This window comes from Epinephelus fuscoguttatus, linkage group LG23 (genome assembly GCF_011397635.1).
Source record: "Epinephelus fuscoguttatus linkage group LG23, E.fuscoguttatus.final_Chr_v1".
NCBI classification, from domain to species: Eukaryota; Metazoa; Chordata; class Actinopteri; order Perciformes; family Serranidae; genus Epinephelus; species Epinephelus fuscoguttatus.
This window is the reverse complement of record NC_064774.1, coordinates 24,013,108-24,033,850: the sequence shown is the minus strand read 5'-3', so window position 1 is coordinate 24,033,850 and position 20,743 is coordinate 24,013,108. Positions and strand designations below refer to the sequence as shown.

The following is a 20,743-nucleotide window of genomic DNA, read 5'->3' as shown; positions in this document are numbered from 1 at the left end:
ATGGAAAGAATCAAAGGGGGAAGAAAATTGGTTTACAATTGTTGTCTGTCTGCCATTATTCCTACTCTACGACTGCCTCACACACACACACACTCACACACACAAACGTGCGAAGTTGTGAAGTTGCAGCTGGCCCGACTCCTTGTTTGAACTAGCACGCTTGACTGAGGCCCATTTATTGATTGGCCAGTGTGCCAGACCTGAAGGGCTCGTGGGGCTCAGATCACCCCCCCGATGACTCCCCCCACATTCACGCATAGCACACAAAAACACACACACACACATTCACACACACATTCCCAATCCTCCTTCCTCCTTCCCTCCCCTTCCCCAAGTTACTCCTGAAGAAGGACGGGAGCAAGTCAGAGAGGAGACGGCAGGCAGGCGGACAGGACACACAGAGTGGCCCAGAGAGGAGGGCATCACACACTTTTGCACATAAACAAGTACACACTCAGCACTGCAGTGACTGACACACACACTTGAGAAGGCATGGAGCAAGATTTTTTATCTTGCAAGCTACTGGTGACAGCTCTTCTTATCCTGGTACTGTAATGTTTACTTTTTTTCCTCAATTTTAATCCTGGAAAATTTCATTTTGTTTTGGTGATGTTTTCTCTTTTATCTTTTATTTCATCATTAATCCCCTTAAAATACTTGTCACATGAAGTCAAGCATTCAGACAGCATGTGTACTAATAGATTACTTTACTGTGAGGGAGTGTGTGTGCATGTACAGTTTGTATTTTGCAACTTTGTGCAGTAGAAATACACTCTTCAGATCCTGGACTTCTTTCAGCTGTAACTTAAACAGGCAGTTAGTGTGACCTGACTTGTCTTATCTACTCCTCCTGAAATGTCCCCATGCCTCCACTGTGTTTTTGATCTAAGCCACAAAAGTCAACTTGTCATGCACATGGAGGCCAGCAAGCTGTTTTGATGGAGGTTAGGACTCCCTGTTACATTACAGTGGCTGCCCTGCTTGCGGCACGACGGTGAGCGCAGTGCTGTGCAGCGTGGAGCAGACGACAAGGGATTCAGCAGATGTGCAAATATCGTATGTCTTGCCGACTGAAAAGGCCATCGAATGTATATTGACACAGTCTGCAAAAAAAGGCACCAGAGTCGGGTTTCTTTCCTCTGTCGAGGAGTTTTCCATCTTCAAGGAAAATGTCCTTAGTCTCAGCTGCTGACAGGTGACTTAAATAGAATCTGTCCATCAGAATAACCTATAATATGGGGATCACTGGTCTTTTATCATATGCTCATTTCCTCTTTTCCACTTGATGTGAAAACATTGGATGTCTGACAGCAACAAGGCCTTTGTGGACTTATGTTTGCTCTGTTTTTCTCATAGTAAAAGAGAGCAAATGTGTCTAAATGCACATGCTTTGTTGTGTGAAAGGTATGGTGCAAATAAAACCCCGAGGGGATCAGAGCAGGAGAGGTGAGACGTGTAGTGATGGAGGGTTAGGAAGGCTCCAAGTGGATATCCGAGCCTTTTGATTATTGGATCCAAATCCCAGCAGGACGGCCGTCTGACTAGCGGAGCCTTGTGTTCCTCCGCCTCCATTGAGAACAATAGCAGCACAGTCAGCCAAACAACCTCCTCATCTCCATCCCTCCGTCCCTTCATCTGCTTCCCCTCCTCTTTCTTCACCAGCCTTGTTATGCCTCTGGCTCTCTTGGCTTCGCAGCACACAGCTCCCAGCCGTAATTGAGTGCAAAATTCACTGATTGCTTTTCAAAGGAGAATTAAGGTGGTGCGCTAACCAGCTGCCCAGAGTGCAGCCTGTGTTTATTTACCGTGGATCCAAACATTGGAATAGTTGGCGCGTGCAGAAAGTAGCGCCATTGCCGATATGTTTGGCTGTATGCTCCGTTGGCTGCTTGTTTAGGTCTCGCCGTTCCCCTCTGCTGTTCCTCAGGCGTCATCAGCACTGACAGCCATTTATATCAGTCCCTACGCACTTTTAATAATGCGAACCCACCACCCCGCTCCGCAGCTTACAGCATGGGTGTTTTTGCTACTGTGACCCAAAGAAAATAATCAAGGCGGTATTATAACCTTGTATCTGCTTTCCTTTGCAAGATCCATTCATCTTTGTAGAGGAAGCACAATGCCATGCTGTTAGGAAAAGGGGCCAAAGAGGTCGAAATAACTGGAGTTTTCCCTCTAAAATCTCAAGGCTGTGTATCTCACTTTTACTATAAACTATTTGTCAGCTCAGTGGGCATAAATCTTTTAAAGAGCAGGTGTTACACATAAAGTTCTCAAAGTTCCTGCCTCTTTGAGTGTGTTCAGGGTAAGGGGGCTAGTTGCGCCTCACATGCAATCCTAATCTGCAGGATTTTTGAGTCACTGTCAAAAACTCTGCGGGATGCACAGGCACAAACTGCCATCGTGGTGTGAAGATCCCGTGGCGGGAGGCTGTCTAAAGCGCACAAAAGCTGCATTTCTGCAATCTTAAAATAATCTTCCATGGTTCAGCAACACCAGAAAGACTGCCTAAGTGTTCAGGTTATTGTGGGAAATGATAATTTTCTCTTATATCCATCTATTTCTTTTCATAGACTCAAAGCCTATGTTGAATGGCAGATTATTTTATTGAATGTGTTTGCACCTCTAGTCTTTGAAACCACATTCCTGCTGCCATAGGAGGTGGATGATTTGTCTCAGCATTAGTTCCAAGCCCTTTTTAAAAAACAAAATTCCAGGTTTTCATCCATTCAACAGGTATATAGCCAGATTTTTGGCAGCTTTTGAGTGGAATACCTCCAACAGAGCTAAGCTGTCCTTGTTCTAGATAGCAAAAGCAATCTATTTTCCTTTTCACTTCATCTGAGCCCATAATGCAGCTCTCTAACTTCATTCAGTCAGACCTGCAAAGGGCATTGAGAAGAGCTAGGCTGCTGCGTCAAGCCAAGACAAAGAAACATAACTCATATGGAGCAGTAGATGATCCACATCAGATGACAGTGCCAGCCTTATAAATAAACACCTTCTCCAGAGCAAGGTGAGTCAGTTCAGTCAAATCTAATCTGAAAATACAAAAAGCCTTGAGAGAGGCAAAAAGGAGTTAAAAGAGTCTGGGATAGAGGGGTGGAGAGGATCTCTCCTTTTTGGCTGTCACTCTACACCTGAGATACACATTGTCCTTGCAGTCGCAAAATTCATCTTCTCATAATGTTGACTTTGGATCCCGCAGTAATATCCCTACCTCTGCTGCCAAATACAGCACGATGTAATTAACAGAGACACACACAAGTGAGGCCTGGAGTTTAAGAGAGGACCAACGTTTCATAATCTGAAGGATGACTCAGTCATTTTAAATATGCAAAGGGGCAAAAGTCGAGAGCTTTTGATTAAGCAAAGGGGCAAAAGTCAAGAGCTTTTGATTACTTCCCCTTGCAGTCTCTCTCATCCTGTCACATGCACTTGTGTTTCCTTTTCAGCAGCTCCTGGAATTCAGTTCAGGTTCTCATCTGGCAGTTCTGGCGTTTTTGCACACTCTGCAAGATAATCTTCATAAACGGAGGAAGCCACAACTCAGATGGCTGAGGAATATGCATCCAGGATGCTTCTGTTGCAAAATGGAAATAAAAACATAACTTACTCAGATTTATTGTGTTGAATGTTTGGTTGGCTGTGGGTGGAAATTAAGACAAACAAAAAATAAACACAACATAGCATTGGTTTGAATGGATGAGGTAACTGTAGTAAAACTGGAAACTGCTCAACGATGTCCATGATAGATTACTCATATGTACAAACTCTTCACTTCCTCCTTCACTTCTGCTTAAGTCATGTCTCTCCTCCTGGTGTGTAGAGCTCACGGACGGCCCGATCAGAAGAGGACAGAGACACTCTGTGGGATGCCTGGGGCTCGTGGAGTGAATGCTCCCGTACCTGCGGAGGAGGCGCCTCATACTCGCTCAGACGATGCCTCAGTTCCAAGTAAGGCCACTTCTCAACCACTTCTCACCCTAAAACCTGATACGTACTCTAAGGGCCTGTCCCAATACCCACACTTACCCTAGAAATACCCACTTGCACTTGGTTGTGAGTGTTCAAGTTTAGGCTAGTGGTGTCCCAAAACAGAATTGAGGTAGTGGAAGTGGTTTCCAGCACACCAAAAAACCCGCCCAAGATTCCAAGGGAGCCCCAACCCACACTTTCATCGAAGTGGAAGATGAAATTTCCCAGAACACCTTGCGAAGTCAGCAACTTCAGCAAGTTTTGGAAAACAATTTGTTACTGTACGATCGGAATGTAGGCTATACAAACAACAGATGTTTGGACTAGTGTAAACTCAACAGCAACTCGGTTGAACACAGCATCAAAATATTTGATCCGAACTAGAAGACGTTGTATGCGCCTTATGTTTTCAGCGTTTCTTCTCCGTCTCTCACTTCCCTCATCAAGGGTTATCTCGCAAACGAGGGCACTCAATACTAAGTGGAAGATTTAAGGGGTAGAAATGGGACAGGCCCTATGTGTTACAATATAGCGGGTGACACCATGGGCAATGCTCATGTTTTTGCATAGTGCAGTAAAGGACATCATTTGTCATGCCAATGACTACAACTAATCTACTACAACATAGCACATTTGAGATAAGGGTGCTGCACTGAAAATATTGCTGTGCCCTATATTACTTTTCATGACTGATGTAACCGACTATGATTTCATATGGCTTATGAATGGAATGTTGTGGTTGCTAATGACTTACAACTTTGAATATAATTAATTGAAAAAGCATTTAATAAATGTATTTAAAGAACAAACCCCTAGTTTTGTGAGTTAAATCAATCATGACCAAATTCTGTTGGGATGCATTGATCAGAGTTGTTCTGAAACTACAGCCACGTCCACCAAACTGGTATAGTACCCTTAGAACTGGTACGTAACCAGCACAGACAAATCCCTTGATCTGTTTTGTGTTTCCACCGCAGACAGTACTCTTAAATTTAGGCGGGGTTGTGTTTCAAGTCCAGCTCTTGCTTTATTTCTTTGCAGAGACACGTCTTCACGTTGATGATTGTCCATATAACAGGGTTGCATGTCAGTATTTTCAGAGCAAAAGGAATGAAGGAAAGGCTTGAATGTTTACAGTCTGTTGCAGTCGATGGGATATTTTAAAATAGCAGGTTTCTGCATTGATTCCTTGTAGAGCAAGAGTGACAGTCCTCTCTTGACAAAACAAGGGACTGCAGTGTTTCAAGCTCCACCTTTTAGTATGGGATCAGGGTGTGAGGTACCGCAACCGAATAGAATGGTGGTATTGGTATTATCCCAACTTTTGACAATGTAAACAAATATAACTGAAATGAAGTGGACTGCCTGGTGGTAACAAGGATTATATCTACAGTTGGGAAGCATTTACGAATTAAGAAACTAACTACAATTAATTTCTCCAATGTATTCCTTAATTATCTTTGATTAATGTACAAAAAATGTGTGAGTCCCCTTCACCTTCATCACATACAGCACACCATACCTATACCATGCCTAAAGTATTCTCAGCAATTCTCCTTTACTGGTAACATTTCTAACTTTGAAAAATTGCTGTTGTGAGAGCCAGAGACATAAAAACATTGACATTTATGAGCTCAGTTCTCACAGAATGATGCTGTGTAACAAGTACTAAGGGATTCTTTCATCACAGGAGAGGAAGAGATACGGTAAACTGAATGTGTCTAATTATAAGTTAGAACTTACTGACCTTAAGATAAATGGAAACATCACATGGACAATTTGTAAGTGTGTGTTCAAATACTCTCCGAGGTAATCTCCCCTTTTAAAGAGCAAAGTCCTGACTGGGGTTGGACTGGTTTCCATTAAAGTGCCATATCATGGCTTTATGATTCAAGAGAGGGAAGGAGGAGGAGGGGGAGCTCTTTTTCTGTTGCTCACAGCCATTCTGCCAAATAAATCCAGACAGCGTCCCTAATAGTGTGAGTAAATCTCACCAATCGCTCCATTCCCATGGGCTGTAATGGGAGTGCTCAAAATACATATGACTGTAACGTGACTGTTAAATAGCCCTGAGGGGTCAACCGAGATCACTTGCCCATCCACCTCCTAAAACTGTCTAGACGGGCCATACGAGCCTAAATCTTGAATTCATCAGTGACAATAGGGATCTGATTTTCAATAATGGCCCGGACATGTTTCCTCACAAATCAAAGCATAACAATCAATGTCCCTCGCCAAAGCACATGTCACTTTAGATAACTCTTTTCTGTGGTAGTGTTTGGGCTCTGCAAGCAGTGAAGCCACATTGGTTGGATTCCCACTGCTCATCATCTCAGCTTAAGTCTCGGGGACAAACTGGAACTTGCACTTTGGACCTCTCGTTCCTTTCATCCTGGTGCCAAAGTCACCTGGTTGGTTGGGCTTCAAGCTAGCAAGCAAGATTAAAACTTGAAGCCAAGTGCACCGCACAAAGTGGTCAATTACAAATGGATTTGAGGAACAAGAGCAAAAATAGGAGAAAGAAGGAATGAGAGGGTATGTTTTCCATAGAAATGTTGTCACATTTATAGACTGGGAAATAGCTGCAGGGTGACTTCACTACATTCCTCTTTTTTACAGTTCCCCAAATGTATTGCTCTCTCAGTAAAGGTAGCCAATGAGCTTTGCTGCCAAAGTCACCTCTGTTTCACTGTTTGGGGCTTCAGAGGGAGCTCCGGCAGTGACAGGAGCAGCCGGTGAGATCATAAAACATTACAACCATCCAAAGACACACTGACAAAACAGCACAGATCATACCTGAGGTCAGAACCGAGATGTTCTCTAAGGTGCTTCCAGTGTGTCATAACCATGAATCTGTCTGCGCGGGTGCTGGGAAGCCAGGCTAAAAAGCACAAGGCTGTCAAAACCTCAAACTCCAAGTGCCAGACCCCCCATGTGCTACACTGTAAACATTGAGGTCAATGGCTTTTTGAGAAGTTCATTTAATGATATCAGCAGCAACCATTTCTCTCTGCTTGCCCAGATTTTTTTGGTCAGGCACACCTCAGAATGCTACTGGCTGTAAAAGCAATTGACGTGTTAAGAGGTGTTTGGAGTTTGGGCTCCATGTGGGATGTAGGCAGTGTGTGCATGTGTAGACGCACATGCTCATGCGGGCATGTTTATAAACCGGTGTGTCGTTTGGCCGTAGCAGTAATGTATGGGGCTCTTGAGGAAATGGTAGGACCCACTCATCCCACCTCACCCTGCTGTTGCGTGGGAATGAGAGAGCAGTAGCCTGGAACCGGGTGGCAGATCAAACAGCGTCATTAAAAAGCACAGCACAAGGCCCCTTGTGTGTGTGTGTGTGTGTGTGTGTGTGAGACTCTTTGGAAAGAGAGGCTGGAAATGGGCCTGCAACACCCTCCAAACCAATACAGCTCCAACTCTCTGACCTTTAAAAACACACACGCAGAAGCGTAGGACCTTCTGCTAATGCAGAAAAGAGTTAGACAACCAAAAGGGCACATGCAAAGTACAGACTAAACACAGATTGCCTGGCCCTCATTAGTTCCACCCGCTCAACACACTTCACTTGATCACAATCTTCATTATTAACAACAGCATTTGAAGCAAGTGTGGACATATGGATTGGGTGTCATGGCAAGAGAAAGCGCTGTTCTATTTTTTATGAGGCTTGTGGTTGGCCAAACCTTCAGATTAGTCTTTTCTGTCATTTATTTTCACAAAAAGAGGCCAGCCTTGACTTTATTTTGACTTTAAATAATTGAGAGACTCATGTACCCCATTGATAATGTTCCATGATCAGGAAATAAAGACGAGCAGTCCTGGGCAGGGGCAAGGAATAAGTTAGGCATGTTATTGTTGCAAATAACTTCTCACCACTGATAAGGATGTTTTTACTCTTTATGGGGTCACTGATTTGCAGAATTTACAGGCAGTGGCATTAAATGACTGTGGTGTTTTGGAATTTCACTAAAAGCATGCCGCAGCTGTGTTTAAAGTCTATCTTTAAATGGTGTGGTAGTTAAAAGTAAATTTTCTCCAAGGGAATGACTATTTAAGTTGCTCTAATTAACTTGGGCATGGCATCTTGATTATGTCTCCAACTCCACAGGATAGAGGACCACCCTCTGCGTGGCTTGTTCAGTGCAAAAAACACCCAGCTTCAGCACAGTACTACTGAACATGTGTTGCGCCAGAATCAACAAACTGTGTACAAATATATGTAGAATCCAAACTCATTTAAGATTTGAAAAGGTAGAAATTCAGAATCAGGAGAGACAGAAAAGTATTGAGCAAATCACGACAGGGAGATACACAAGGTTAAGGCATCATAAGTTATTAAAATTCAGCGTAAAGGTACTAAATTTCATTCCAAGTAACAGTTGTTGAGATATTTCACTCGAAAGCAAAACTTCATGCTAGCTTGCGAAAGTCAGTTTACTATTAGGATGCGTCATCTGTAGCCTGGGAACCCAACGAATCTACAACCTCTTGTATTTGCTCTGGCAATTGTGTCTGGTCCCTCTCCTTTTCAGACAGATTTCCAGCCAGCCCAGGGCAGGCCAATCACAACCTTTATCTAGTATTGGGCATGTTTGAGATGGTGAGACTCAAACTTTCTCCCTTTTACACAAAATACCTGATGACATGAGTTTTGGCTCATGTGTCCTCAAACTTCAAACCCAGCTCAGTAAAGACGAGCACCATTGAGGCATTTCGTAAACAACCAAGATGGCTGCAGCTGATGTGGAACTTTCAGTTGAAGTACTATTTTCAACAGTCGTTCGCAGACATATTGATGCTACACCACTACAGCTCATCTCTGCACACTTTAGTCTGTTTTTGTCATTTGTCCATCACTTTGTCCATTTGTCCATCATTCAGCACTACATTATGTTTCATTGCTCTGATTGGGTGTAGGTCTATCCAGTTTCATCCAGAGGCATTTTGGTCCACTGCCATTGATAATGCATCTTGGAAACTGACAATTAAATGTGAGTTTCAAAACTAACTCAAATTTGCGTTTTGGTGGGCCGATGTCAAGCCACGTCATCTGGGAACTGTGAATGTCTGCATGAAATTTTGTTCTAATCTGACTTTTGAATTTGGAAATATTTCACTGGATGAGTAAAAACTTTGATGTGCTGGTGGCACTAGATGAAAAGTCAGGGGATAAGTGTAACTATTAGGATTCATCCTCTGGGCACCATGGGCATATGTTCCAAATTTCATGCCAATCTGGGCCAAAACATCTCGCTGAGGACAGAAATGTTGGACTGACACATGTAGTGTCCTTTTCTGCTGTTGCCTCATCTTTCTCAACTTCATGTTACTCTTCTTTGATGGCCTGACTGTTCTTAATTTCCTATATTGATCAATAGCAGAGCTCACAGCAAGAGACATATTTCAGCCATTACAAGCTCAGCCGCATTTTCATGTGCCCACTCGCCTCAAGTGTATCAATATTATGGCAAAGGTTATGGAGCCCTGGTTGCAATTACTTTCAATCTAGTGAGAAGAGTTGATGACATATATATGGACAATATGAGCCAAGCAAATTGTACTGCATATCCAATATTTTAAGAAGTGATTGCTATGAATTTTTCATGGTTACAATAGATTTTAGTTCATTTCTTGTAGATGAGGTTATTGGCATGCTAGATGGTAGTTTTACTCTATGTGCTGTCTTGTGTGCAGTCAACTGATGAGCACATTCTTTGTAGTTGTGTTTTGTGCGTATATCTGGCAGGAGAAAAAGTAGCGGTTATAGTCTGTGAGTTATGTGTTATGTGCTCCAGTCGTTTTTCACTAGCTTGTGATGACGCCACAGTGAATCTCTAGTCCGGGTCCTACTTCTGCTTAGCCTCCACTTTGTAGGTTTCAAAGTTAAGAGGAAATGAAAATAGAAATTCATATTATTTCCTTTGCCTCTTTTTGTAACATGTAGTTTATATATTGCTCATCCCACTGATCCACTGATCTTTCCTACCTGTCTCTCAACTCTTTGAAAGGCTCTTGTTTGGGTCCAGGCCCCATGATCGGCTGTTTGGCTTGGCAGAGGGGACTGTCTGGATACGTCACATGGTCTAATGTTCTTGCCATGCCACACGCTTCAAATCTACTCCCTCCGTTCTGTGGAATAATATTGTAAAAATCATCATTCATCCGTGAGTCCAATCTCTGCGATGTTGCCTCCAATCATGATTCCAGATTAGCTAAGGCCCGATGACACTGGAATTCCTCATAAGTTCCCAAACTGAAAAGAATATCCTTTGATTAGTTTCCACTGAGGTTTTGGATAATTGGCCTATCATAGCCACCATGAATGGTTTATCATTACTCCCCATCAAAGCACAAAGGAATCCTAATTTTTTTTCATTAAGTGGTTAGCTCAATAATTTAGGCAAAGACACTGCAGACTGTCATGCAGAGAGCTGTGATCCAGACCGCTCCAATCTGTTCAGCAGACACAGCTCGAAGGGCTCATAGTGTCTGCTTTACTACTGTATGTGTGGTACTGCTGGTTTATAAAGTAGTATTTGTTTAAAGCCACAGTGTGTAGGAATTTCTCCCATCTAACGTTGAAATCATTGATTGTATTCAAACAGATTCCTACACAGACACACACGACGCGAGTTGACAAACCCCCTCCTCACCATGCTGGCTGTGTTTACAACGTAGGACTGTTGGGGCGGATGCAAATTGAAACAAACCAATCACGTCTTGTCCTTTGACAACTGACAAGTGGCTCAGCCTCACACACCTCATCCCTCTCCTCGCATTACTGTGCCGCTAACAGCTGTTAGTGGCCAGCGGCACTACTGCCGCCGAACAAAGTCCCACTCTTTGAGCATAATGCAGGATCATGTATTATGCAGCATCACAGGAGACGGAATCCTCGTCGCCAAGAAAGTGCAAAAGGGAATAGAAAAGGCAGCGTGACCGGCGAATTAAAAAAACAAGGGTCAGCATTGGGGTTGCCTTTCCCAGGTGGAGAGAGCTGCTGAAGGAGAAAGGTCATACAATCACAGGCCAGCGCTAACAGCAGCTAACAACGGCTAACAGCGGCTAACAGCTAACAGCGGTGCAGTGATGCAAGGAGGGATGAGGCTGTTAGCGACTGGCCGCTAACAGCGGCTAACAGCCAACAGCGGCGCTGGCCTGTGATTGCATTACCATTTTCCCTCAGCAGCTCTCCCTACCTGGGAAAGGCTACCCCGATGTGGGCCTTCGTTTTTTTTAATTCGCCGGTCACGCTGTCTTTTCTATTCCCTTTTGCGCTTTCTTGGCGACAAGGATTCCGTCTCCCATGATGCTGCATATGCATGATCCTGCATTATGCTCAAAGAGTGGGACTTTGTTTCAAATTTGCCAGGGTAGTAGCGAAGCGCCTCTTGCTCCTCTCCTTCAGCTCCTCAGTCACGCAGCTCTGGCCTGGCTCTCAATGAAAACGCCGAAGGCGGTGCTGTATGTCCCTTGCTGGCGGGTGTATTCTCAAGATGGCGAAACATAATGGAACCCCACAGACGACTAAGAGAATAAGTCAGATTATTGGTGGAGGTAATAATACACCAGTGATGACATATTTATGAATGTAGACATCAATTTTTGCCAATAAACAACTGAAAATGTTACACAATGTCCCTTTAAAGACTGATTACTTGGACCAATGAGAATTTAGCATTGCATTCAAATATTTTCAGTACCTATGAACTGCGTTCACCTGTGTTTACCCCTCTGTGCTGGTGACAGCCGTGGCCAGAGGCATTATGTTTTCAGGTTGTCTGTCCGCCTGTCTGTCCCATTCTTGTGAATGTGATATCTCAAGAACACTATGAGGGAATGTCCTTAAATTTGGCACAAACCTCCACTTAAATTCAAGGATGAACTGATTAGATTTTGGTGGTCAAATGTAAAAGCCACTGTGATCTCATGTCATTCCCGTTGTCGTGAACGAAATCTCAGGAACGCCTTGAGGGAATTTCAGTACATTTGGCATAAATGTTTACTGAGTCAAATTATGTACTGTTTAGAATCTGGTCGTCAATTGTCACTAGGCCGTAACTCAAGAATTCATATGCATATTTAAGACAAACTTTTACACAAGTGTCCTGAAAAGAATTTCTTCAAATCTGAAAATCTGACAGAAATTTCCACTCCAACTGATTCAATTTTTTTGGTCAAAGGTCACTGTGACCTTGCATCTTTCTCATTCTCTTGAATGTGATATCCGAAGAAGGCCTCAAGAAAACTTCCTCAGATTTGGTACAAACATCCACTTGGACTCAAGAATGAGCTGATCAGAATTTGGTGGTTGAATGCCAAAGGTCAAGGTCACTGTGACCTCACAAAACATCTTTTTGGCCATAACTCAAGAATTCACATGCTTGTTATGACAAAATTTCAGTGGTGAGATTTTTTATCCAAAAGGTCAAAGGTCAGCTTCACTGTGACATCATAATGTTCTACAAAAACACTTTTCTGGTCATTGTATTAACATCATATCTCAGGAACAGAAGGGGAGACATTGCACTGCATTCACTTTTTGCTTGTTCAGACATATGCTCTCGTATTTATGCATCATCACATTGTGTGAATTAGACTGTTAAATCTTTGCAAACACACCACAGAACTCATGTTTGTGGGCTGCCACATCATCACTGTAGGATTCCAGTTGCTGCTCAGCAATTCAAAAAATGATAAGAGTCAATGGTTGGAATACCAGCTGCCTCGGGCGAACATGATTGGTGTGCATTGTGGTTTGTTTTATCGTTCACCCCCAAAGCCAGTTCACCCACATGTTTATTCTTTCTTCTGCAGGACCTGTGAAGGACAGAATATCAAATATCGCACATGCAGTAATGTGGTAAGTTCGGCAAACTCATCTTTATGTAATGGATGTCAACGGAGCTTTCAAGTGGTTTTTATTTGAATAAACTGAGCAAATTGTGATTGAGAATCCAGTGTGGTGGAACTGTGAAAATATGACCAAGGTTTATGGTTAAGGGGTGTAATTTAGTGATCTTGGATCCTGTTGTTTTAGAGAAAGTGAGAAGTTGTGGGTGGGAAACATCAAACTAGTTCTGCTTTCATTTATTATGATGATCACTGTGCTGACATTCAGCAATCACAGTCTCAACAATTCGTCTACCAAGATTTATAGGAACACTAAGCTTCCCACACACAGATCCACACTCATGATATGCTTTGCACTAATTATAATAAATGTTTTTTTTACCCTCAGGATTGCCCTCCAGATTCAGGTGATTTCCGTGCCCAGCAGTGTTCAGCTCATGCAGACGTGCGATATCAGGGTCAGTACCATGAGTGGCTGCCTGTGTACAACGACCCAGACAACCCCTGCACTCTTAAGTGCAAAGCCAAGGACTTGGGCGTTGTGGTGGAGCTGGCGCCCAAGGTTCTGGATGGGACACGCTGTTACACTGAATCCTTGGACATGTGTATCAGTGGAATCTGCCAGGTAGGTCAATGTTGAGGAGTTCATATTTATTTCTTTTAATTTATCTTTCAGAGGAAGCCAAATATAAAATTATGGACTCAAAACATTTTAAGTTTATTTACTTTATTAATCCCCCTGAGGGGAAATTCAATGCTTTCACTCCTGCTTGTCAATTACACACAGGTCCGAAAGACACACACACATGCACAAACAGGACCTACACATGCACAAAGTGGAGAGATGTCAGAGTGAGGGGGCTGCCCTTGGTCAGGCGCCCCGAGCGGTTGGGGGGTTCGGTGCCTTGCTCAAGGGCACTTCGGCAGTGCCCAGGAGGTGAACTGGCACCTCTCCAGCCACCAGTCCACGCTCCATATTTTGGTCCGGATGGGGACTCGAACAGACAACCCTCCGGTTCCCAACCCAAGTCCCTATGGAGTGAGCTACTGCCGCCCCCCCAAAGTAGAGAAATAATCTGACCTTTCAGTGTGGGGACATTTGCACATTTTCGGGGTTCCAGGGCAGACTTCTTAGAAACCAATGAATGTGATTTTGATCAATTGTTGTTAAAAAAATCTGGAAAGTGTATCTTCCAAATCCAGTCTCATACCAGTGTGTTGTGAACAGCCACAGGCTTAGCTCAAATTGAAGGCAGTCTTGGAAAACAATGGGACAAATATGTAGTGCATTTAAAATATTTATGCAGCTTGATAGATTAAAAGCTTTCGATGAAACAAAAAAAATCTGATTTAGCAGATACTATCCCCTGAGAAAATTATATTTGTGAAATCTTTCTTGAGATAATGACATATTTAGATTTTTATGAAAATGAATTTTAAGGGTTTACAGTTCAAGATAGAAGACAAATGGCTATCTAAGAAAACACATGTTGCCCCAAACTCAAAACCTCAGCTGACCTGCGATCTTAAATTTCAGAAAATCGTGTCAAATTATGACCATATAAAAGGAAATTTCTTTCTAAAACACAGCATAGTTTGTTTTATTCTTGTCAACACAGCATATATTTACTGTCTCACAAGTTATCGTATCACAGCGCATTTGGATGCAAGTAAATAAATACAAAAAAGCTATGCACAGCAGGTTAAGTTACAATGCTAACGTCATGCCATCTGCTATACACATGAATCCCCAATGACAATACTATTCAAGATTGGGTTTTTGACTGACAGGCCGGGAAATAGTTTACAATGCATTTTTCCCCAGTTGAATGAAATTACGTCCCAAGGCATTGTGTGCGGAGACACACAGGGATGTGAATACACTCTCTTACCATGCTTAGAATCACACTGTGGTTTTGGTTTTGTCTTACCGACAGAAATTGCGAAAAACTCCATCAATCAACTACGGATGGTTGCAGATAATGTTTGATAGAAAACAATGGGGAACATTTTTGGAAAAACCCATGATCAACCCAAAGGGGATGTTTCATGCTATCTTAGAAATACAAACAATAGATGTGGTATGAATATGGAAGAACCCTGAGGGTTGTTGGGATCATTTGATTATAACATATACAGGGTATAAAGGAAGACATTTTATTTAATAAACTCAATTTTAAAGGTCTAACGGGACCAACATGAGTACTTTTACTGGGACTTCATCTTTTTTTTTTTAATTTCTTTTTCTTTTCATTGTTTTGCAAAGCATCTTGATTGAAGTTTAATTCATTCATAGTTGAAGATCAGAATTAAGGTTAAACAACAAGTCTTGGGAATTTTTTTAATGTTTGTGTATCATTAGATTGTAGGTTGTGATCATGAGTTGGGGAGCACAGCAAAGGAAGACAACTGCGGTGTGTGCAATGGAGATGGCTTATCCTGCAGACTGGTGCGAGGACACTACAAATCCCAGCATACATCAGGAAAAAGTAAAGAATCTTTACTTTTTTTAATTCAAAACTATAAATTTGTCAAGTCTAGGTAAATAACCCCTGATAATGATGTCATTAGGGTTATTTTCATATGTAATCAAAAAGACTTCAAATGCATGCATTACAAACTGGAGCATTAATGTTGTCCAGCACATTCTCACTCCGAACCCATCACATATCACCATTTGGTCGCTGACTTTTCTCGTCGACAGATGACGTGCAAACTACCCTGGTTGCGTTGGTTGTTGACATTCTGGGACACCGTGTCGACTTTGACCTGTTACATGCCATTGTCTGTTTTCAAAATACACTTCCGTCTTTACAGGAAATGGACAGTTTGCATACAGTCTTCTTTAACATAAACACACCACATTGGTACAACACTGCAAGTTAATGTTTTGTCCTTCAACAATAAATGCACGGGGTTCTGTTTAGCCAACACACGCACATGGTTGGGTTTAGCCAACAAAAGCACCGACACCGAAATGGCTCGACTCTGACGTTAAACCCATTCATATCTTTTGACTAAGCCAACTAAGACTTAGTCGTGTGATGCTAACAGTTAGCCCTTTCATGGTATGTTTGACTCCATCCCAGGCGTGCAGCTCATACTCCTGCAGCAGTATTCGCATAATAAACAAAGAGACAGAGCAGGGCTGGGAGGGTTGAGAGAATCAATACGCTGCCAGCAGCTCTATGATGAAGTGAGGTTTTACCTGTTTTGCGCACTAAAATTTGCGGTAAAGTTGCTGCATTTAGACAAAATACAAGGTCACGCAGAATTCATAGGGACTGGCTGAATATGCAATAATTATTGGGATCGCAACATCCTGGAGATGCTGCATAACACTTCATACCAAGCAGGGAAGGTCTAATGAATGATGGTGTTTAGCTGCATTATGGGAAGTGTAGGATCCAGTGATTTTTTGTCAAGCTACTCATACTTGACTGATCAAAAGTCAGGATATCTTGGCCTCAGCTGCTTCAAAGACAACATTTTTATTTTTAATCTTTCTTGCACAACTCTCCTGACATTTTGGAAGTGCAATACTAAAATCATTGGAGTGCCCCTTTAAAGCTAAATTTTTAGCTTGTTTTAGCTAATTCCTTTGTTCAAATTGAATTAGAGTATTATCTGTATTAAAATATTACCACTGTTGTACTACAGTATTATTTTTGTTTATGTAAATAAGAATTACCATGTTGTGTTTTAATGACAATGCATGAAAGTGCATATCTAAAAGATTTATTTCTATATTTTTGTATCTCAGTATCTCACCCAGATGAATACAAAGAGAGCAAAGAATTACATTTCCAGTTTCACCCAAGGGTGCTGTCTTGAATTATACAAGACAAAACAGTCTGTGTCTTTGTATTGCCAGTTGTAATTATATTGACTTCCTGTAAGTATTAATTGATACCTTATGATATTTTTCTCCCTCTGTCTGTTTGTCTCACTCAAGCTGAGGACACAGTTGTTGCCGTCCCCTATAAGAGTCGTCATGTGCGTCTAGTCCTGAAAGGCCCGGATCACTTGTGTAAGTCCTGGTAGGTCCAGGGTGCCCTTCCATCCAAAACAGTTGAACATGATATTAATATTTGGCAGTGTTTTTTATTGCCAAATACCTTCACATTAAACACAAGTACTTTGCATGTGCTCTGGGAGTTAAACCGCAGGTCAAGTTATGTTTTAAAGACTTGAGATTCAAAAAGGATATTAGTTTTTCATTATATATGTTAGACTTGCTTGACCTTTGTAATGAATATTTCACCTAAATAACAATCTCAAATTAACCTTTTATACTTAAATATATTACATTTTGGGCTCTTTCTTAAAGCCTGGTTTTAAAAGTAGCTTGGAGCAGAATAACCACAGGAGGTATTTATTTCTCCCCTTTGCCCTGGCTCTGTGAAGATCTATGGCTTCCAGCAAATATCACCAATGTCAAAGTACTGGCAACAAACTCCCCACTGCATCAAATCGATAACGAATGTTCCATCTCCATACCTATCCTTTGCTCCACGGTTAGTTTACAGATTGTTACCCCGGCCAGGCCAAAAGCGTTTCTTTTTCTGAATGGATGGCGTTTTCATTAGATATTTCCCCGTTCTTTTTGGCCAAGGGCACTTAAATTGTAACCATCTGTCTGCACATGATGACTGCTGTTAGTTATTGCGTGTTCCTGCGTTTCCTTGTTGTTTTTGCTTAAATGTCCATGCTGGAATCACACAAGACCTTGTAAGGCCAGGGTTGAAGTGAGGTCAAACAGCGGAAGAGCTCTCAGCAGCGCTGGCCTGCTAGTAGACCCACATGAGCCTCCTGGCAGTGCCAAAGTGAGTCTCTGTGCCTGCAAATACAGCAGCCAGTCTGTGTTCCTTATGTTACTGAATCTGACTGACGGTCTCTGTCAAAGACTCTTTGAGCGTCTCGACATCTCTCTTTATTTGTTGTTTCATTCTGTTTGACACAATAATGGTGAAAAATTAAATTAACATACGACTGTTTATGGGGAATTCTTTGGTAGTCAATGACCGTAACTATACACCTACTGTATATGGTGATGTGTCCATTGTGTTCTAGCTATCTACTTTGTCTCTTCTTTAGACGTGGAGAGTAAGACTCTACAAGGTGTAAAAGATGAGCTGTTCTTTGACGAGTCAGGGCAGTATCACCTGGAGAACACCACCCTGGACTACCAGAAACTGTCAGATAAGGAGGTCCTGAGGATCACTGGCCCGCTGGGAGCTGACTTCACAGTCAAAGTAAGAGCTTACTGTAAATATATCGATCCGAAGCCCCTTTGCCATTGGACAAAACACCCACTAACACCTGGCTTTTCTATTTAATGGGAAAGGTTACAGTTGGCATTCACACCCTTGACAAAATATTCTGCAGTGGTCAGAGGTATTTATTGCCTCCAGCTCCAATCGGCAGTAACGGAAATATGACATCTGGGTGGACACGCTAATTTTAGACCCTTTTCTGGCACTATGTAGTGACACACCACAATAAAATACCGTCTGTCTACGTCCAAGAAGTGCTTCAACATTTTTCAAAATCTAGTCAACACTGAGTGCTGTAAGTGCACACCAGGAGCTGTAAAAGCTGCAAAGCAGCCAAGGTCACCCAAGCAGTGCCGCTGTCCAAAATATTTTTGGCAGCTCAAGTCGCTCATGGCGTCATACATTCGAACATTCAATCGTACTTGTCAATTTAAAGGAGCCGCAAAGCAGGTTACTGGCTGGAGCACAGCCTCTTTGCTGGCTGCCATGCCCCAAAAGCTAGGCTACATGAGTTAAGAAATTTGGTGAATGGAAACAGAACAATATCAACTCACCAGGCAAACCAACTACTCGGGACACGGCTTCCCACGCCTGCTCCTTTTGATTTCGGTCCCTATACTGTATATAAACAGGCTTGAATCACAAAGGACTCGATGTCCAGCTACAGCAGTGATTAGCTTCTCTCTCATTTTGAAGTAGGAACGAATGTGTGGTATGAACTAAAGTTTCCGAGGATGTTTCTGGGTTCCACACAAGCGATGGACGTCTACTTTTGTGATTGGTGGCTGGTCATTTGCAGCCGAAATGCGTCATAGCTAATTTGCATAAAGTTCACGACTCCCCAACTTTCATCTGACGCTCTGGTCGCCAAAACGCGGACGCTTTGCAGCTTTTGCAGCCATGGTCACTGGTGCCCATTGAAAATGAATTGAATCGGTTGCCTTTGAAGCTTTTGCAGCTCTTGGTGTGCACATACAGTAAGAGAATAAAGTAACCACCGTTACATTTTCACTGTCCTCTGTGCTGCTTTCCACTGTTTACTAACCTGTTTTCCAGCTGGCCATGACGTCCAACATGACACGCCAGAAAAAGAAACACAGAAAGGCATACTTATCTACGGCAGAGCTGTGCACATGGCTCTGTGGCAATGGGAAAGGAGTCTGTGCCCCATTTTTAACAGCTTTTTCTGCATTTAAATAACCTGCATACACACACTAGTTCTGTAAGAAAAAGGTTACTTTTAGTATAAGTGTTTTCATATTAGAAATGGCTCAGTTTACTCTGTGGAATGTCAAACCTTGTTTTACAAAATGGCAAGCCCACACAGAATTATCACCCAACTCTTCCGTTTCCCAAACCTCAAGTTTATGAAACCTGTATATGATTAATGGTGGAATGTCAAGCCTTGAAGAAGAGTCCGTGGTTTACTTACAGCTTGTGTTAAAAAGTAACACAACATAAATTCAGTTCATAAATTCAATAGTGGAGCACTGGATTCTTGTTTTGTTTTGTGTATGTGTTAAATACACGCACCCACATGCTTTCAGTCTCAGACTAGGCCCAGTGAGTGGACACTAAAAGTTCTACAGGCAGCGGACTGGGAAACGCCTGTGAAAACTTCCCCCCTCATAAACACATAAGTCAGGATCGGACAATAAATAGGAATCCAGGAGACAGAAATCTGAGAAGCTATAAATGCATAATTTTCTAATCTGTTACGAGGCAGACGGCCAGTTCATATCGCAGCGCTGGAAAAAGTTTGGACAAATGGAAAATCATATTAAAAAGTTGCCAGACAGTCTCTCCACTGTAAACACATGAATGTGAATGAGCAGAGTTTGATTTATATGTGTTGTAGGTATAATCTGCCTTTGGGCATTTCTTCAATATGTTTGAGGTGTGAGGTTAGAGGAAAAATGTTTGCTGAAATATTCATGAGACTTTACAAAAAGTCTCCAACAAAAGGACAGAGACAGACAAAACACTCCACATGTGACACACATGACCTGATTTCTATAAATACAGCCTGTATTCTTTATCTTATCTAAGCAAAGCACTAAGAACGTGCCCGCTCTCATACAGTAAATGATTTATCACTTCCTATGATATTCCTGCTAGAAGCTGTGTTCAACCTTTGAGTGTGCAGAAACTGACATTTCAGGTTACTCTGGGTCAAATTCCTTTAATTCCTGTGTGTGAAAACAAACTTCTCTAAAACAATTCCAGTATCTTTCAGTCATTTGTTGGCACCGTCAGTGAACAAAGCTACTATAATGTCAGCTCAGATTTTTCCCTCCAGTCATATGTCTCGAGTCATTTTTATCAGAGGAACTTTGAAATGATCTGAAAACACCAGTTGACAGCAAAGTGGAACTCATAAATGGCAGTAGACTATATCTGTATTAACTTCGGCACTGAATTTTAGCCCTGTTATTAATTTCCTTCTCTCCACCCTTTTAGATTAGCAATACATAAACAACACCCTGTCCGGCATACAGTATATGGGCAGTGTCTCCTCCTGAGGACTGCTTGAGAAAGTCATTTAAAATTTATGTTGGAAGGAAATTATTAGTTTGTTGATGAGACTTCAATTGTTGTGAGAGATGCCATTTGATTTTCCAGTTGCA

The 20,743-nt window shown here is 42.2% G+C and overlaps 1 protein-coding gene across 8 annotated transcripts in view; it reads left to right on the top strand.

Moving 5' to 3' along the window:
- Positions 1 to 20,743, top strand: part of LOC125883542 (ADAMTS-like protein 1) — a 122,414-nt gene that overhangs the window by 80,538 nt on the left and 21,133 nt on the right. For 7 of the 8 annotated variants that reach the window (XR_007448571.1, XM_049567882.1, XM_049567883.1 and 4 more), the window contains 6 exons: positions 3,830 to 3,957; positions 12,805 to 12,850; positions 13,229 to 13,465; positions 15,203 to 15,329; positions 16,796 to 16,870; positions 17,938 to 18,095. Coding sequence is in view for 7 of the 8 variants with exons in the window: in XM_049567882.1 (XP_049423839.1) it covers positions 3,830 to 3,957; positions 12,805 to 12,850; positions 13,229 to 13,465; positions 15,203 to 15,329; positions 16,796 to 16,870; positions 17,938 to 18,095 (771 nt within the window). In the remaining variant the exon portion in view is untranslated. Of the gene's footprint in view, positions 1 to 374; positions 547 to 3,829; positions 3,958 to 12,804; positions 12,851 to 13,228; positions 13,466 to 15,202; positions 15,330 to 16,795; positions 16,871 to 17,937; positions 18,096 to 20,743 lie in introns of those variants that run through there. The other variant, XM_049567886.1, reaches the window with a different exon arrangement.